Source organism: Haliotis rubra, unplaced genomic scaffold (assembly GCF_003918875.1).
Source record: "Haliotis rubra isolate DU_JTF1 unplaced genomic scaffold, ASM391887v1 Scf10, whole genome shotgun sequence".
Taxonomy (NCBI): Eukaryota; Metazoa; Mollusca; class Gastropoda; order Lepetellida; family Haliotidae; genus Haliotis; species Haliotis rubra.
In genome coordinates, this window is record NW_025764892.1 from 3320184 (window position 1) to 3340064 (window position 19881).

Here is a 19881-nt window from a genome sequence, read left to right on the forward strand (position 1 = left end):
TATGGCGGCGCTCTGTAAAAGAGCTGTCAATGCAAATTACACATGATTTCACAACCAAAAACACCATTTCATAAGACATGTTTGCAACTTCTGGTTATTTCAAAGGAGTTGACTGTCCCTACTACCTAAGTGGACTATGCGAAAGGCCATATTGTCATTTGAGACACGTTAAGAAGGATGGGTGCCGAGGTGAGAGAAAGGGGCACCTGTTTCAAACGTGAATGAAATAAACAAAGGAACTTTTGTTTTTAGGCTGAATAACTAAATGGAGGTTTCTGATTAACGTGTTAACATGATGATGGTTCAGAAAAATCGTAGTCTCTATTTTATTCCAATTCTGTCGTAGGAGGCCAAACCGATGCTGCTAATATATGTTTTATTGACTCGGAGACTTCGTTAATCAAACCTGTGATAAGTATACTAAGATAATTGAAACTAATTTAATAAAATTCAAAGACCTTTATAGTTTGATGCCAGTTTATGCTAATGAGTTATTATTAAATTTCAACTGAATTAAGCTTCATTTTCCAGGCCGTAGTTGAACAGCATGGTGATCATGAAAACAACTAATGCCTGGATTTATTCATACAATGTTTGTAACATTGTCTATGTACCTAAATAGCTCTCATAAACAGCATCTGATTTACATCAGGGTGTCTGGTAAACACCACTGTCTAGAAATGGTAGATGCATTATTTATGACTATTATGTTCTTTATACAGTGCTGTAATTAATCGGTGATTAAAAGACCCACTCCAGTCTACAACAGTTGATTAAACACTTGCTCTTCCCAGGGCTATGCTGATACTTAATGATGATCTGATACATATTATTCATGTTAGCTACTCATGGTCTTTATTTGTGAAATAAATATATGGTGTAAACATGCAACACACATAAAAACTCAAATGTTAAGGTCATTCCTGCTAATGATTAGCAGTGAAACATTTTTAAATAGTGACAGCAATTAACAGTGAACTCTCTTTGCTTTTAGATGCATCATCCACATTCACATCTTCCTCCAATTATGTGGGGGGAAGTCGGCCATCTTCTCCCCTTGACCCTGCTCTCTCTCATGGAGGCTTACAGTGCAGTGGACCAACAGGATCAAAGCCAGTGGGTCCAGGAGGTTACCTGAACAAGTCAGGTCCGACTGGGAACACCTCTTGTGCAGTACCATTCAAGGAAGAAACTGTTGAGGAGTATTCTGTGGATGGCCATGAGTCTGAAGGACCATTGTATGAGCCCACGCCAAAATATGACATTACAGTTGGGCGGAAGAAAAGACAGAACTCTACAGACTGTCAGTACAAGCCTGGTGGACCTGCAGTAGAGGTGCCGGAGTATGAACCAAATCATGCACCTGGAACCAAACCAGATGAAACACCTGTGTACAAACCTGGTAGTGTACCCAAGAAGTCTAAGTTAGACAGTTATGTTCCAAGTGGTTTGCCAAAAGTGTCAAAGTCTCAAGCAAAGAAGCGCAGAGCTAATCCTGCAGGAGTACCTGATGTCATTCCTGAGTATGTTCCAAGTGCTGTGCCTCAGTATAATCCCACTCCCATTAATCAGTTGAAGAGGATGAAGAAGACACCAGATACTGAGTCGGAGTATGATCCTGTCAATAACTACATGTACTCAACCAATCCACCCCCAAATGATGTAGGAGAGGTTGTGTATGTCCCAACAAAGCGCTCCAAGATAGAAGGGGAGGATGATATGTTTATGGATGAGTTTGGTGGTTCAGATAATGCTAAGTTCAGTGATGATGACCATGAGGATGAGTCTGAATTAATTATGGATTCTGGGAGATATGAGTCACCACTTGAGGAAGAGTCGGATGAGGAAGTTAGTGAAATATTTGCAGTAAAACCTTTCTTCAAAGACACAATATCAGATAAACCAGCTGTGGACAGCAAAGTTGAAATTTGTGAAAATGAGTTGAAGCATCCAATTCGAAAACCAGCGTCTACTGAAAAGAAAGAAGGAGATAAAACATCTGGTAATGATAAAAAAGAACAGTGTGAAAAGTCAGAGATTGATAACAAATTAAAAGACAAGTTGGAAAAATCTTCCAAACACTCCAGTTCATCTAAGTCAAGTTCTAGTGAGAAAGGTAGTGATGCTTCTAAAAAGAAGGACAAATCTGCTAGCAGTAGCAAAAGCAGTAGTAAAAGTAGTAAAGCATCTGATAATAAAAGTGCAAAACATAGTTCCTCAACCTCAAGTCATAAAAGAAGTTCCTCAAGTGAAAAATCTCATAGTTCTAATGGTGCTAGTCATAACAAATCTAAACATTCTGAAAAAGACAAATCCAGACACAAAGAAAATGGTGAATCTGATAAATCTAGAACAAAAGAATCCTCAGTGAAGGATAAGGAGAAACAAAGCTCACACTCTTCAAGTTCGGAAAAGAAGCATAAGTCAGATTCTCAGAAATCACACAGTAGTTCTCATAAACAAAGGTCATCTTCGAAAGACAGTACACATCACCACCGAGACTCAAGAGATAAGTCAAAGGAAAGTGATGGTAAGAAAAGCCATAGCAGCCACAGTAGATCATCCTCCAGTTCACATAGTCATGGGCACTCAAGTAAAAGCAGCTCCAAGTCCGAGAAGGAAAATAAAAACAAGCATGAAAAGTCCAAGTCTTCGTCTTCTAAAAGTCCCAAGGACAAGGATGGTAAGAATGATAAGGACCAGAACCTGGCCCATATCAATGCTGATTTGTTTGGTTCAGAAAGTGAGGAGGAAGGGACCTCAGGTAAAAAGTCAAACAATAATTCACATGACATGACAGATGCTGAGTTGGCCATGTTTCTTGAGGACAGTGATTTTGAATGTGAGACGGACACGTTTGAAGAGTGCTTAAAGATATTCAACGAGGAGGCTCCATCATTTAAGAAACAGACTAGTGAGAAAAAGGCAGCAGTAAGTATTTTGTCCTTTCACTTGAGTGAATATTATGTATGTTTTGGTTGTCTGGCCCAAAGGATCCGTCATCCATCATCATCTGTCAATCAACTGTCAACATTTCCAATTACTCTTCCAAACCCCTTGATTTACTGAGCTTGAAATTATTGTACCCTTTCTCACCAAACCGATCATTATTGGGAATTAAGCTTTGGTTTACAAAACCTCTAAAAGGTTCACATTTGAAACAAATTGTTTGGTCAGCATTCTGGAACAAATAAATTGTTGATCAGCATTCTAAAATAAATTGTTTGATCAGCATTCTGGAACATTCTGAAACAAATTGTTGATCAGCGTTCTAAAACACATTGTTTGATCAGCATTCTGGAACATTCTGAAACAAATTGTTGATCAGCATTCTAAAACACATTGTTTGATCAGCATTCTGTTCTGAAACAAATTGTTGATCAGCATTCTAAAACACATTGTTTGATCAGCATTCTGGAACATTCTGAAACAAATTGTTGATCAGCATTCTAAAACACATTGTTTGATCAGCATTCTGGAACATTCTGAAACAAATTGTTGATCAGCATTCTAAAATAAATTGTTTGATCAGCATTCTGGAACATTCTGAAACAAATTGTTGATCAGCGTTCTAAAACACATTGTTTGATCAGCATTCTGGAACATCCTAAAGGAAATGTTCAAACAACTTATTCAGGCAGTCCCTATTCTCGGAAGTTCTCATGGTAAGGAACAACTTACATGGATCTGGTGGTCAGTAGTGGTGTGACGATTCATGGATACGCATCGATGCATCAATCCATGGGCCGCTGATATAGTGAATCGATACAAAGTTTACATTGTTGTATATCCCGATACAATGCTTTAAATGGGCCACGATATATCAATGTTTAACTTTGAATATTGCCGAATCACGATATCTCTTACAGAAAAAAGACTTACTTTTGTTTGATGATTATAGTATATGCTTACTGATTTTCCCTTCATTAGTAAACCTTTTCTCGGAAATTCCTGCATCAAGAACTGTGTCAGACATAGCGCTCACATGTTATTAACATTCACAAAGTCTGTGTATAAACTTAATTATCTCATTTCCGAATGAACATTGAAGAACGCTTGCAGAATTTGACGAAATACTTTAAAATGGTTTTACTTTGATCTTAAGGTGTTTTATAGTTGATGTTAGAATTAAAGATTTTAGTATCATGATATCATGATACCGTGATACGTATTGTATCGCCACCCTTATATTGGGATTTGTATTGTATCGCAGATTCAGTGCACAGTACTATCGTCGTGACTAAAATTTAAATATCTTGAATCCGTGGAGGTCCGGATTAGAATATTGGCCTACAGTAACCCATGCTTGTCGTATTAGGCGACTAACGGGATTGGGTGGTCAGGCTCGCTGACTTGGTTGACACATGTCATCGGTTCCCAATTGCGCAGATCAATGCTCATGTTGTTGATCACTGGATTGTCTGGTCCAGAATCGATTATTTACAGACCGCCTCCATACTGCTGGAATATTGCTGAGTGAGGCGTAAAACTAAACTCAATCACTTAAGTATCATGATGTATCGTATCACAGGTTGTATGCCAATACCAGCATTTGTGGTCAGGCTCTGGGAGTTGTGTGTCAACCGACCTCGACCATGTTGAAGATGGGGATTATTGCTAAATTAACGTCTTATGATTTGTCTTGTCTTCAGGCTGATGTGTTGTGGTTAGAATAGTACTGACTACTTTGTTAAATATCATTCTTTTTTTATTTCCTCTGTATACATGATGCATGAGAACCAAGAGTTATTCATGGTTATAGCTGTTAGGGCTGGCTAAAAAGATGTGTATACAGAAATGTTTTCGATGGGAATAATTATCAAAGATTTATATTGATATGAAAATTGTGTCAATGATAATATTGTACTTACGCTATTGAGATGAAATATAGTTTTAATTTACATGCATAATACACAAAGTTATGTCTATATTCAAAGAATTCTAGGCGGTGGGGTAGCCCAGTGGTTAAAGCGTTCGCTTGTCACGCCAAACAACTGGGTTCAATTCCCAACATGGGTACAATGTGTGCAGCCCTTTTCTGGTGTCATTTCTGGATACTGCAGGAATATTGCTAAAAGCGGCATAAAACCATGCATGAAAGTATGTTCAGAACGCTAAATTTTTTTTTAGTAATCCATGCTCTGATGTGCCACCACTCACCAGTGATGTGAAATATGTTGATTTCATTTGAACCTTCTTTGCAGTTTTTGCCCAGAGTTAAATCTGTAATATTTTCAGGACGTTGGGGTAGTCTAGTTGTTAAAGTGGTTAGCAGCGATGACCCGGGTTCGATTTCCAACATGGGTACAAACTACAATGTGTGAAGCCCATTTACGGTGTCCCCAGCCGTGATATTGCCAGAATATTGCTAAAAGTGGCGTAAAACTAAACTCACACTTACTCAGTGTAATACTTTCTGATAATAGATTGTTGATAACAGTTATAAATCTCCATGATCCATATCAGTTGTTTCCAGCCATTGTTCCAGTTTCCAGGTGTTATGTATGTGTAATGTTTCCTGCAGAGGGAACACAGTGAGTCAACAAATGCTAGCACGTCCCAGGTGGTGGGGAAGAAGAGAGTTGGCACATATGGGCGACACAAGGGTGAGACATATTTCTGTACAGCTATACACTACATGAGGTCAGTAGTGGTTAAGCATTGGCTCGTCACGCCGAAGACCCGGGTTCGAATCCCCACATGGGCACAATGTGTGAAGCCCATTTCTGGTGTCCCCCGCTGTGATATTGCTGGAATATTGCCAACAGCGGCGTAAAACCAAACTCAGTCAGTCAGTACATGAGGTCAGTGCTTGTATCTATGGACAGAAAAAGCAATATCTACTGAGACCAAAGTCCCAGGTGACAGGACAAAGAGAGTGGTTCATGCAGGTCATGTGAGGATGAGGTTGTTGTGAAAAAATAATTTTGTCAGTTTGTTATTCCAATCTGGGAAATTTGTTCTGTGGGTGAGTGAGTGAGTTAAAATTTAAAGTCACATGGGCAGGATTTGAGCCATCGTGACTATAGTTTACTGCAGACTGGACCTGGGCTTAAATACCAGCCATTGATCAGGTCCAGATGAGGTCTGAACTAGTTTGTAACCCATGGGGATTCCAGTTAGGAATATGCAGGTCATCAGAGGTGTCTTAATGGACGGTGTGATCTGGTTCGCTACTTGATTGATGGCAGTAAACATAGCCTGATGGTATGGATCAAATGCACAGAGATGAGTCGCAATCAGTCATCATTGTCTCACATTAGATGCGTGTCTGTCCTGACATATTGCCATGACTACTGTGTAATGTATGGATGTCAAATAGTACTTGCAGGGGTGGAAATAACCCATTGCCCGACGCCCGAGTCCATTGTTTTTTTCTGTCGGGCAAGCAAATTTGTATATCACACTGTACCGGTGTCCAGTTGATATTCCAATGTTAGTTATGTTGTTTATTTACAAAATCAACAAGAAAACGGCTGGTATAGTGGAAAAATTATCAGGGCAAGTGATTTTACATGTGCCACTGTACCGGAGTACACTAGCAATTTTAAAGTTATTTCCACCCCTGACTTGAAATATTGGAGCTGTGAGTTGAAGTTTTCTTTGCCACTTCCAACCTAATGAGAAATCTAAAACACTGAGTCCCTTTCCTGTCTCAATGCAGCCACCCAAACGGTCAGCACCGAAGCCAGCTGTGAAGATGAGTCCTGCGGAGGTGATGCACAACCGTTTGATGGAGATGCAGCGACGGGCCTTGGAGGCGGCGGAGGCTAGGAAGGCTGTGGCCGAGGCCCAAGCTGCAGTATGTAGATGCCTCAAGGCTTCACTAGTCCAAAATCATCATGTCTATACTATTCCGATATATATCAGTCAAAGACGTAACGTGTACGCGAGATGGCCTACACGAGACGAGTGCGCTCCACGGTACTAACTGAAGCGCTTGACCCTAATTAATTCAATCACTGTGGAACCAACTTGATTGGGTGCGAACACAGTGCGGGGTGATTAAAGTGTCCCGTAAAATCCCCAAGTGTGGTGGTCACTTGACAATCATGATTGTATGTTGAGGGAAGCAAATGACCCATGAAAATTCACCAGTCGGGCCAGTGACTGTGGAGACTGTAGGCTAGTGGGCCAGTGGCTTTTTTACACACTGCTTGTTAACTATAGTAATAAGAAAGAATCCTGTAGCCCTTCACTTTCTTCTCATAGTGTATACGTACACCTTCAAGTGTGCCAATCGTGCTAACTTTTACTCTGGACAGTGGAGCACTGCACATTTCTGCTGTTTTTTATGGATTATCACATATTTCAGTTGTTTTGTTTTGAAAATTTGAATGTTGTACAAGTCATACCGTCTGTGTTTAATAGATAAAATCTGGGTCTAGCTCTACTCAAAGCTTTGGAGGGGGGGGGCTGAAGCGGACAGCTCACATGCCGAAGTTGAAGTCCAGCCGACAGGGAAGCCTGGACGACAGGGATGATGACAAGAGAACTGTTGCTATCACAGTAGCCAGAGGGGAGAAGAGGAAAGCCCATGCTCCAACACTTGTACGTGGTCTCACTGACAATTCCCCACATGGGTACAGTGTGTGAAGCCCATGTTTGGTGTCCCCCCGTCGTGATATTGCTGGAATATTGCTAAAAGCGGCATGAAACTAAACTCACTCACTCACTCACTCTCACTGACAATGTACTGGAAATTCATAGAGACTGGCAGAATCATTGTCACATTGTTATGGGGCTTTCCACTATTTGCACGGTCCATACTTGCCTGTCATTATAACGCTATGTATATGTACAATAAACAATCTTGATCTTGATTTTGTCACTACTTGGCAAGCTGGTGTTTACATTGCCCAACAAAACACATCTATTTTCTTAGTTTGTCAAAACACATCCTGACTGTGGTTTTGAATCATTATCTGTTTGAAAACATGAATCATAAGGCGATTCTTACATTTCAGAGTAATGTGAAACGTCCGACGATACCAGCAGAGTTTGGGAGTAAAGTCCCAAGCAACATTCGACAACGCTACCTGAATCTCATAATAGACGAATGCCTCAAGATATGCAAGACGGAAGAGGAGGCGTATAAAAAAGGTCAAGAAGAAGAGGCTGCTGTTTACAAACGAGCCACCAATAAAAACATCTACCTCCGAGTTGCCGTGAATGCCATAAAGAGATTACGAGTTGAAGTACAACAGTCTTGCTCATCCCCCACCAAGAGTCCTTCGAAGATCATCAAACAGTCACATGAAGCAACGTTAGGCGGCAAAAATGCCACAAAAACAACCTACACTTTGCATCGATCAGGAGGAACCAAGGCATACAATGAAGATTTCAGAGGTAACGTGTTGGAGAAAATAAAATTGAAAATCGAAAATTAATAATTATCTTTGCACTTTTCTTGTGATTATGGTTGAACAGTGGACAGTTTTGTTGGACTTTGATATGTCAAACTTAACGCTGACTCAAAGTGCTTGGTCCCTGTTTTGTCCTTATTTGGTCAACATTTTGTAGTTGATACCTTGGATACCTTGGGCGGTGGGTTAGCCTGGTGGTTAAAGCGTCCACTCGTCATGCTGAAGACCTGGGTTTGATTCTCCACATTGCACAATGTATGAAGCCCATTTCTGGTGTCCCCCGCCGTGATATTGCTGGATATTGCTAAAAGTGGCGTAAAATCATACTCAACCACTCACTCAACCACTCAACCACAAATGGTCCCTTCCATTACAAGTGTGTGTGACTGTATAGAATGTTGAACTGATCTGTCTCTTTGAGTCATGGTGTTCATATTTTTTCTCTTTCAGGTGCAGAACTGTACAAGCGACTGTCTAAGTACATCTTGACCGAGGAACAGTTGAGGGAGAATGGTTATCCCCGACCCTCAGATCAAGGTGGCTCACATGCCAAGTTCTATGCTGAAAGGAAAGAAAAAGATGTCATTTTAAAACGTGAGAAAGTCATTCAATCTACAAACTGCGAAGTACTGTTTGACCACACTGTTTGGAACACATTATATTACAAGCATTTAAGGATTATAACCCTTAATCAGTTTCTAATATATATCACTGTATAAGGTGAGTTTTTCGTACCTAGGATTAGATGGGGTTGCCTTATATGTGTGGTCGCTTAAGAGATAGTGACATACAATACCTAAATATTAGTAGCATTTAGGGTTATAGTCTTTAGCCAGTTTCTAATATGTATCACTGTATAAGGTGAACTAGTAGCATTTAGGGCTATAATCCTGAACCAGATTTCGATTCTTAAATGTTTCAAGGTGGAACTGAGTAGAACTGACAAAGCAGGTGCGTCCCTTGGGCCAGCATTACTGTGCATTCAAATCCCTGTTCAGGGCGGTGGGGTAGTCTAGTGGTTAAAGCGTTCGCTCATCACGCCAAAGACTCGGGTTTGATTCCCCACATGGGTACAATGTGTGAAGCCCATTCCTGGTGTCCCCCGTCATGATATTGCTGGAATAATGCTAAAAGCGGCATAAAACTAAACTAACTCACTCACTCATGTGGTTTCTTGGTTTGTCAGCACAATAACCATGCTCATGGGGTTGACCAAAGTGGTCAAGGTCTGATACCTCTATCACCTAGAGTTTTCTTCCCATATTATGTGATATAAGGTGAATATTATTAAACACTGTCACTTACTCTCCTCAACAAATTGTAAAATGTGTCTGACATATCAAGGCCAATGATGAGTACCTTGTACAATTATGCTGTGAAAATACCTTACCTCAATGTTGAGAAGATAAAGATTGGAATTAAGTTGATGGAATGTATTTTGCAGAACATGAAAAAAACTGTGCACGTTGTGGCAAGAGGTTCATTGTGTTTCCTAATGGTAACTACAATCGAGAGGAAGAGTGTGTCTACCACTGGGGCAAGGCCTGGAAGAAGAGAGGTGAGGGAGAACGCTGTAGTACATGTTGCACCCAACCATTGTCGGGCAGAAAGTACCTCTTTGTTTTTCATTAGGTGCTTTACCAAACCTTATAATACCTGCAAGAAATAGGCTTTTGAACCTGACATCTTTGCCCTGCGCCCTTTCTCACTGCTTTGTTTTCAGCTCCCTCTGGCATGTTTAGATATTTCTATCAATATTGCTAGTGAAATGTTGGAAGAAATGGCTACCTAATTGTCAAGGGAGACAACACAAAAAGTCAAACCAAGCTCAAGGCAACATGTGGAACAGTAATGGTCTAAGAAGAGATTTTTTACTCTTTGTTTTAAAATCCAATTCCCTCGGAAAATGTGACTTGTAAAGATTCTTGGCTGTGTTAAGGTATAGAACCTTAATGGCATAGAACCTGGTTCATATTATCATCCTGTCCCCAAATTGCTGATTTAGCTGAAATAATGCTGACTGCAGCAGAAAAGATACACAGTCGCTCACTGCTAGAGAGAATGAGATGTTTTATCACTATATGTACATTTCCAGTGGACCGTGCCCTGGTGTCCAGCTACAACTGTTGTGGGGGGGACCTGGGGACGGAGGGGTGTCAGGTGTGCAAGGTAAGTGTAAGGTGTAGCTGGGGTGGCTAACATTTAGTCCCAGGTATCAAATGTTCACGTGAACTGTGTAAAATATGTCATGTGTTTTTCTTTTTGATAAATTTTTTTAAGTCTGTGTTTGCTGAATTAGTGAACAGTCATCTTAGATATTGTTAAATTTACTTGATAACAGTGTTTGGATCTACACCGAAACATCTCATCAATTGCAATGAAGAAGTTGTCTATCCATAAAAAAAAATTCCTCTTCATCATACCAGCTTCTAAATGTCACTTGAACAAGGTGACATGAGCATTATCATGATTGTAATTGTTTGACAATAGAAGATATTGTGAGTGAGTGAGTGAGTTAAAATTATATGTCACATCATTGTTGTGTCAGGCTAAAAGCAACAGAAGAGATTGTTGTACACATTTATACTTGACACTGGATATAAATTATACAGTATATTTTAGTTGTGCAAGATTGACTCCTTGTATTCTGCAGAATATTCAAGTTGTAATCTGGGTGTAAATTTGAAATTGCAGTACCATGTCTTCGAGTCCAACAAGTCAGAGAGTGTGACAGGCTACATGAAAACCATTCCTTCCTCCCCGCCAATAGATGGGGATTATGGTGTTTATGCCATGGATTGTGAGATGGTAAGATCTTGATTGGGATTATCGTGTTTATTCCATGAATTATGACATGTTAAGATCTTGATAGGGGTTATAATGTTTATGCCATGGATTGTGAGATGGTGAGATCTTAATGGGGATTATGGTATTTATTGTATGGATTGTGAGATGGTAAGACCTTTGCACTTCTTTTCAGTGCTGTAAACAGGACACTGGTGAACACACACACTAAGTCTGTGGAAACGCTGTGTGATCCACATTTTTGTGTGTTTTGACATGGAGAAATGTGAATATTTAATGTCCATGAGGTACTGTGTATCAGAGGTGATGAGACTATGAGGATGGGGTTAATGAATCTGTGTGTTGATGCAGGTATACACCAAGGGCGGTATGGAACTTGCAAGGGTGACGGTCATTGACCCCGAGTCCAAACCCGTGTACGAGACACTGGTTAAACCAGGCTTCCCAGTGATTGACTACAACACAAGGTTTAGCGGTCTTACTGAAAAGCATCTCCAGGATGTGACGACAAGTCTTCGGGATGTACAAGCTGTGCTGCTAAGTCTCTTTACTGACAAGACAATTCTCATTGGCCACAGTCTCGAGAGTGATCTCATTTCTGTCAAGGTGACTGTTTTATATGTGGTGATTGAGATGATGCTTGGTTATCTAATGTCAGTGAAGCATGCCTTAGCAAAGCACTTTTCTGGCAAAAGTATCAGTGATTATGGAAATTATTTGGTCTTCAGAAATAATGTGGGAATATTTGGGAAGTGCAACAAAGAGCTTTTTAATGATATTCGTGGGAGGGAAATCACTCCTTCCCCTGTCATAAAGTATCAGTCCTTTAGTTGAACGAGTATCAGCCTCCACATTCACTGATAGTCCTTGGATGGGTGTAGATAATACTTGGTTGAGTATTAATACTACTTGGACGTGTTTAGATAATACTGGGATTATCATAGATAGTACTTGGATGGGCATAGATAATAATTGGATGGGTATAGATAATAATTGGATGGGTGTAGATAATGCTTGGATTATTATGGATAGTACTTGGATGGACATAGATAATACTTGGATGGGCATCGATAATACTTGGACGGGTGTAGATACTACTTGGATGTGTGTAGACGGTACTTTGGATCAGTTCATATATTACTAGGAAGTGTGCAGATAATACTTTGATGAGTATACAGGATACTTGGATGGGTGTAGACACTTGGATTATCATAGATAACACTTGGATTATCATAGATAATACTTGGATTATCATAGATAATACTTGGATGAGCATCGATAATAATCTGATTATCATAGATAGTTCGATAATAATCTGATTATCATAGATAGTGGCTTGATAACACTTGGATAGATAATTTGGATGATCATAGATAATACTTGGATGGGCATAGATAACACTTGGATTATCATAGATAACACTTGGATTATCATAGATAATACTTGGATTATCATAGATAATACTTGGATGAGCATCGATAATAATCTGATTATCATAGATAGTGCTTGATAACACATAGATAATACTTGGATGGGCATAGATAATACTTGGATTATCATAGATAGTTCTTGGATGGGCATAGATAATACTTGGATAGGCATTGATAATACTTGGATGGGCGTAGATAATACTTGGATGATCATAGATAATACTTTGTAGATAATACTTGGATGATCATAGATAATACTTAGATGGGCATAGGTAATACTTGGATGGGCATAGATAATACTTGGATAATCATAGATAATACTTGGATGGGCATCGGTATTACTTGGATGGGCATAGATAATACTTGGATGATCATAGATAATACTTGGATGGGCATAGATAATACTTGGATGGCATCGATAATACTTGGATGGGTGTAGGTAATACTTGGATGGGCATCGATAATGCTTGGATGGGTGTAGGTAATACTTGGATGGGTGTAGATAATACTTGGATGGGTGTAATGCTTGGATGGGTGTAGGTAATACTTGGATGGGTGTAGGTAATACTTGGATGGGTGTAGATAATACTTGGATGGGTGTAGGTAATACTTGGATGGGCATCGATAATGCTTGGATAGTGATAGATCTGTGGTAAATAGTAATTTGATGGGAGTAGAAAATACTAGGGTGTGTGTAGATCATACTTATATGTGGGTAAACATTTTATGCAAGGGCATAGAGTACTTGGATAGGTGTTAATGTAATTCTTCAGTAATATATCCTGTTTTCTATGTAACTGTCCTCTCATTTAGATCATCCACAACACTGTAGTGGACACTTCTGTAGTGTTCCCCCACCGACTCGGACCGCCGTACAAGAGAGCTCTCCGTAACCTCATGGTGGATTTCCTTCAGAAAATTATACAAGATGATGGTAGGATGAATTTCTATGCAGGAACTGTATTCTCCAGTTGTCATCTGTCAGCAACATACAATTCTTTTTGATTTTACCAAATTGGTATGTTGTTGCCTACATCATAGTCATCACTCTAGGCTTATCTCACATGTTAAGCTTGCATTGTTAAGTACTGTTCAAGTTGGCATAAAAGTCACGAGCACATGGTTCAAAGCAGATGTATAATATGCCTTCACTCCTCTCTCCCAAATAGGGGCAGTTGGGGTAGCCTGATGGTTAAGCGTCCAGTCATGACGTTCAAGACCCGGGTTTGATTGCCCACGTTGGGTACAAGATGTGGAGCCCATTTCTGGTGTCACCCGCTGTGATAATGCTGGAATATTGCTAAAAGCGGCGCAAAACTAAACTCACTCACTCACCCAACTTCTAAATGCATCTCAAAGAAGTTTAGTAAATGAAGTTATTATGTAAGCTATGAATATAAAGAAAGGGGACGGTGATGGGGTAGCCCAATGGCTCATCATGCCGAAGAGCTGGGTTCAATTCCCTTCATGGGTGCAATGTGTGAACCCCGTTTCTGGTGTGCCCGTCATGATATTGCTGAAATATTGCTAAAAGCGGCGTAAAACCATCCTCACTCTCTCGCTGTTTCAGTCGGCGGCCATGACAGTCAGGAGGATGCAGTTGCCTGCCTGCAGTTGATGCAGTGGAAGCTGAAGGAAGACGCTCTGAAGGAGGTCAGACGCGTCTAAGACTTGTCACCAACGTCATCTGTAAATCATCTGTATATCTGAAGGTCCATCCATGTCATCACCCCTTTCAGAGATCATCTTCAAAAATCTGGCTTCCGCTTCACCACAACATGTCAGGAAAAGATGAATTTCCAACATCAGTTTCAATGTGTGTCTGGACGTCAGTTAGATCATTCATCCATGACATCACTTGTGTTAGAGCATCAGTAATATCACAGACCATTGTAACAGGAAAACATCCTTCAGCTTTGTGGCGGGAAACCAGGGAGATCTCTCAGCCATGACACCACTTGTGTTGATATTTTGTAGATATCTCAGTCAATTGTGAAAGGAAAAGATCTTGCAGCCATGTCTTGTGGCAGGACAACCATGAATAATTCATCTGGAAATTCTGCAACTCATTTAATTTCTGACTTACGTCTGCAGATGAAATAGTTGAATCAGGTGTGTCACATGTCGCATCTGAAAGTGTCATTGAAACCGAACACAGTTCAGTGAAATGTTAAGAGTACAATGGCTGTATTTTAACATCATCAGAATGAACCCATGCTTAGCTTTGTACATACATCAGGAATACTTGGGCATTAATATTTCCTGCTAGTCTCTCGTGCATGTTGGCAGTTCACCATCTCAAGTACCACGGTACTTTGTGGACAGATTGTCAGAATCTTGTGTAAACAAAAACAGTACAAGCCAGTATGACTGTTTGTTTGTGATAATAAACCAAAATCCTCTTGCTTAAAGAATATATCACCTGATATGTGTGACTATTTATTATCAATAAATATTCAATTATATCACTTTAAAGGTTTTATTTGCCAAATTCAGCAGTCTTACAACAATATTAGAATATCAAACACGAAAATGGGCATTACAGCCAAACACTGACTGTAGCCTTAAGTTGATACTCAAGCTACTACAACAAGGTGTGCAGCCTCTGTACAATGATATCCTGTTCAGAATAAAATCCAGAAACCCCTTAGAAATGATTCTTCTAACTATTAGAAAGTACGTATATTCCAACACAATTGTATCTTTCTTTTTGTGAACTAATTTTATTGGAATGAAGTGGTTATAAAATGTTTAAAATTATTTTGTTGTATAGTTAAAAAATCATTGAACCTCATGCCATCTGAAAAGCTTGTTTTCCATGTATAGATGGCACTGTTCCGTTGTGAATCCATCCTGTTTAATGCAGACTTTTGTGCTTTCAACATCATAAATAACACTAACAAAGTCCTGTTAATGACAGAATTGTATAAACAATCTCCATGGCAGCCTGTTCAAAGCATTATGGAGTCAACAATCCTTCATGATCCTCTCAAGTCTTAATACATATCGTGTACATATGTAAATGATGTGATTGTCTTTGTTGGGTGTATGCAGTGTCCATCGAAGCTTCTTTGTGACTTTTGTTGACATTTGTCATATTTATGTCATTCTGCTCAAAACAAAGCAAGGATAGAAATATATGGTGAACGTCTTGCTATGTACATTTTATTGTATTAGTTTAGGTCATAGTTTTGATTTATGCCCTACAAAAATCTACAATCATCTTGCGTGACTAAATCTTAGACATGTTGTCAGACATGTTGTGAGTGACTGTGTTCGTACTTAAAACTGACAAATCTTGCCAAAGACATCATGAAACCATTTGTCACCCCCTTTATCCTAAAAGTTGAATGAGGTTTGTACTTCCTGGGACGCCGGTGAAGCCTATTTCTGGTGTCGCCAGCCGTGATATTGCTGGAATATTGCTAAAAGTGGCGTAAAACCATACTCACTCATAGGGCGCAGTCATGTTATGGAGTTTCAATTTGCTGTGTAGAGTTGCATCCCTTTGTGGGCCAAAACATGTGATCCAGGGTTTGAAGTCCAGTTATTCTTTTTTATATGTGCAGGTTTTATTAGCACCACAGCCATGGGTTTCACAAAGCAGTAAACGTCTGAGACATGCATGACTGACACATTAGGCCAGACACACTTTGATGTACATCTGTTGGAAGTCACTCACTCATTTGTATTTCCTCTCTGAGAAAAGTGTTTTTACTATAAAGCAGCCTGCAACTTGATGCTTCATATAGAATACCCTGTCATTGTCTAGAACCATCACTTTTTCCCAGTATTTGTCGGAACAAAGTACAATATGTAGTCAATGTTTGGAACTTTAGTTCAGATTCATATTTCTCAAACACAACATTTCTATCCATTCAGAAGCAGGAACATTTCATCATTTATTTAGTTTCAATTAACTTTCAAACACTGGCAACATCTGAAGAATACAAATCCGTCCAAGTGCGTTTCATGAATATTGTCATAGCATACATGCTGTTAAGCATTCTTTTGTACTTTAACTAATTAGTTAATTTTCTAAAAGTTATAAACATAATTATCATAAAGTTGTAAAGAATGATTGTAAGTGATGAAGTTTTGTCCTTAGTGGTTTTATTCCCTCTTGTGTTGAGAAGGTATCGTGATCTTCAACTGATGTGTCCTCCTTGGTTTACATTTATCAAACAACTTGGCATATAACAGTGGTCTTCAGCCTGGTAGCTGGCTGCGCAGGGTTGTGTCCCTTAGGTGAAAGGATCTGCTGGTTCTGTGTTTGAATCCCAGATACACCCTGATTGTCATGTTGGAATTGTTATCACCCAGGTGATCAGTTTCTATGACCATTTCAACCAAATACAGCATTGTTACAATGTCAGTTGTAATTTATAACCTAAGTTTGATCTTTCAGTACAATGTCAGTTTGCAGTAATTTGTGACAATTGTTAATATTAGTTTGCTGGGAGACAGCTGTAGTTACAAAAAAAACCGAAGGTTACCATGAATAATAATTGCTTTGTAAATGCTTTCAAATAATATCACATTGTTATCAGGCTTTGTGTTCAGTGGCAGTTTTATTGACGTGTTGGGGAATTTTACATCCCCCATTTTCAGTATTAACGGTAAAATGCTTGCAATAAATCAAATGGAATTTATGTTTAAAACAACATCTGTTTAATGAGACACCTTTGACTAATCTTTTCTTCTTTGTCTGTATGTATATGTATGTGCTGTCTGGGGAACTTGCCATGCAGAGTTATGTCCCTTTGTCATGCCAGGATCCACTGATTAAGCTGACACATGATGTTACTGAAGTGCTGTAAAACTGACTCAGTTGCATATGCAAACACTTCTATTGAGGGAATGATAGGCTATGAAAGATGCAATGTTCTCCACATTTACCTGTAAGAAGTGAATATTTTTCTTCCCAAAAACTAATTGGTATGAAATCTAGTCTGTGTCTATGTGTTTACTTTTGTATAAAATATAGTTTAGTCCCATGTTCTGTCCCTAATGAGCTGCCTTTCCTCATGTCAATAAATCAGATTTAAGCAATCATGAAATATTGGTTGGTGTAAAACTTTGTCTGAGGCTTTAAGAAAGAGTGTCTCAATACAAACCTGAAAATAGGGAGTAGCCTTGAGGTTAAATCATGTCGAAGACGAGGGTTACATTTCCTGCATTGTAACAATGTGTGAAGTATATTTCCTTGTGTTCCCGCTGTGCTATTGCTGGAATATTGCTAAAAGCAGTGTAGAACCTCGCTCACTTACTCATGGCAGGTATGTCATCTAGTCACGAACACATAATCCTATGATAAATGTAGGTGTTTTATTCAAAATTTATTGTTCATTGATATGTATATACTGATCAACATTTGCCAGGGATATGAGTATACAGTATAGGAGGTTAGTGTTTTAGTGGAAACTGAATTGGTTGAAATGCTTTGAAATGTTGTCATATAATATCTGAGATAATGCATTGTTCACTTTGATTTCAAGGTAAAACAAATTTAATTAAATATTTTCATGTGTCCCAGTGAAGGATGAAAAGTATACTCATTCAGTGCTTCAATAACATTGATTCCATGTAAAAAGTATATTTATGACACAGTAATTAATGACTAATGCTATAATTTGTACCCACTTAGAGAGGATTATTTTGTGACAAACTAAATATTCTGAGATATCATCCTGTACATGAGTCTCCATCAGAATCTCACTGCCATATTTTATAAAGCATTCATATATTCTACTCAAAGAAAATTAAGGACATCTTGATTCTCTCATATTGCTGTATACTCGTGAAGATCCGGGTTATAATTGGTCTTCAGGAACCCATGCTTGTTGCAAGAGGTGACTAATAGAATCAGGTGGTCAGGGTCACTGGCTTGGTTGACACATGTCATTGTATTCCAATTGCGTAGATCGATGCTCATGCTGTTGATCACTGGATTGTCTGGTCCAGACTCTATTATTTATAAACCGCCGCCATATGGCTGGAATATTGCTGAGTGCAGCGTAAAACAACAAACCAAACCAAAACCAAATCCTGTTGCTATAGTTACACTGTAATGTAGGGATAACAATCAAGTGGTGGTCCTTTATTTCTTTTGAGTAGTATATTTCAGTACAGTTTTGCTTCCATATCACCTATACTTTCTGTATCGATGATGCATCATCACTGTTGAAATGTATGCCCCTGGATTTCACTGTACAGCCACTGTTAGAGGTGGACAGTCCACTCATTTCAACAGGTAGTCATTTCGAAATGCAGCTTCCAGAAGGTGAAGATACTAGCAGACACAGCAATTATTATGTAAATTGTGTATTTCATGACTGACATGGTTGATGTTATTTGGATGTTGTGATAATACTTGTTTTCATCATTTTTTATGCCAGCCAGCTTGTAAATAGCCATCATCATGTCACACACCATTAAGAACTGGCACGGTTACTCTCTGGAACAACCCTTCAACCCTATTTCTGAACCAGAAGTGTCCTCTAGCCTTTTAGGGTAGGGGTGAGTGGAAACTTCTTACTCACTAACCTGATCCCCCATTACCCAACCTGACTCGCTCAGACATATGAGGGGCGATGGGGTTAGCCTAGTGGGTAAAGCGTTCGCTTGTCATGCCAAAGGTCTGGGTTCGATTCCCGCATGGGTACAATATGGGAAGCCCATTTCTGGAGTCCCCCGCTGTGATGTTGCTGAAATGTTGCTAAAGCGGCGTAGAGCATGCTCACTCACTCACTCACTCACTCACTCACTTAGACATATGAAAGTCAGAAAGGAGTGCAGCATCAATGACTTTAAGTGTGACATGTTTAAGTGATTCATTATCAAACAATATATATCAGGACTGACCATGGGTCTGAGAAGTCCTTCAGGTATATGGGCCCTACTCTGTACCACCTGACTCTGGTACCTGAGTTAACCCTACAGGCTCTGTACCCTGTGTCTAAGTCTGCTGTGGCATTGGCTTGTAGACAATCTGACCTAAGTAACATGCTTTCTATAAAGCACTGCAAACCTTACAGAGGCATTGTCATAGCAGTAAATACATTAGACATACAATTGCAGTCACAGATATGTCCATGGCATCATGTCCTTTACAAGATAGGACTCTGAAATATTCAAAGACTCAAAGATACATTTTAGTGTTACCAATACCCTATATTGTAAGCGACTTACAACAGCTTTTCATTGTTTTGAGAGATGATTCTTTCAAACGATGGCAGTGATAATGATTTAGTAAAAATATTTAGTTTTCCTAAATGTAA

At 39.3% G+C, this 19881-nt stretch overlaps 1 protein-coding gene across 1 annotated transcript; it reads left to right on the top strand.

Annotated features, from left to right (window-relative positions):
* Positions 1-11: 11 nt before the first annotated feature.
* Positions 12-18249, top strand: LOC124261765 (RNA exonuclease 1 homolog). Its single transcript, XM_046696153.1, is given in 14 exon segments — positions 12-189; positions 995-2931; positions 5525-5606; positions 6665-6669; positions 6671-6802; positions 7372-7551; positions 7968-8349; positions 8817-8960; positions 9811-9924; positions 10462-10535; positions 11061-11174; positions 11523-11777; positions 13415-13535; positions 14172-18249. Coding segments are annotated over 14 exon segments (3750 nt in total). The 5' UTR covers positions 12-77; the 3' UTR covers positions 14270-18249.
* The last annotated feature ends 1632 nt before the right edge of the window (positions 18250-19881 follow it).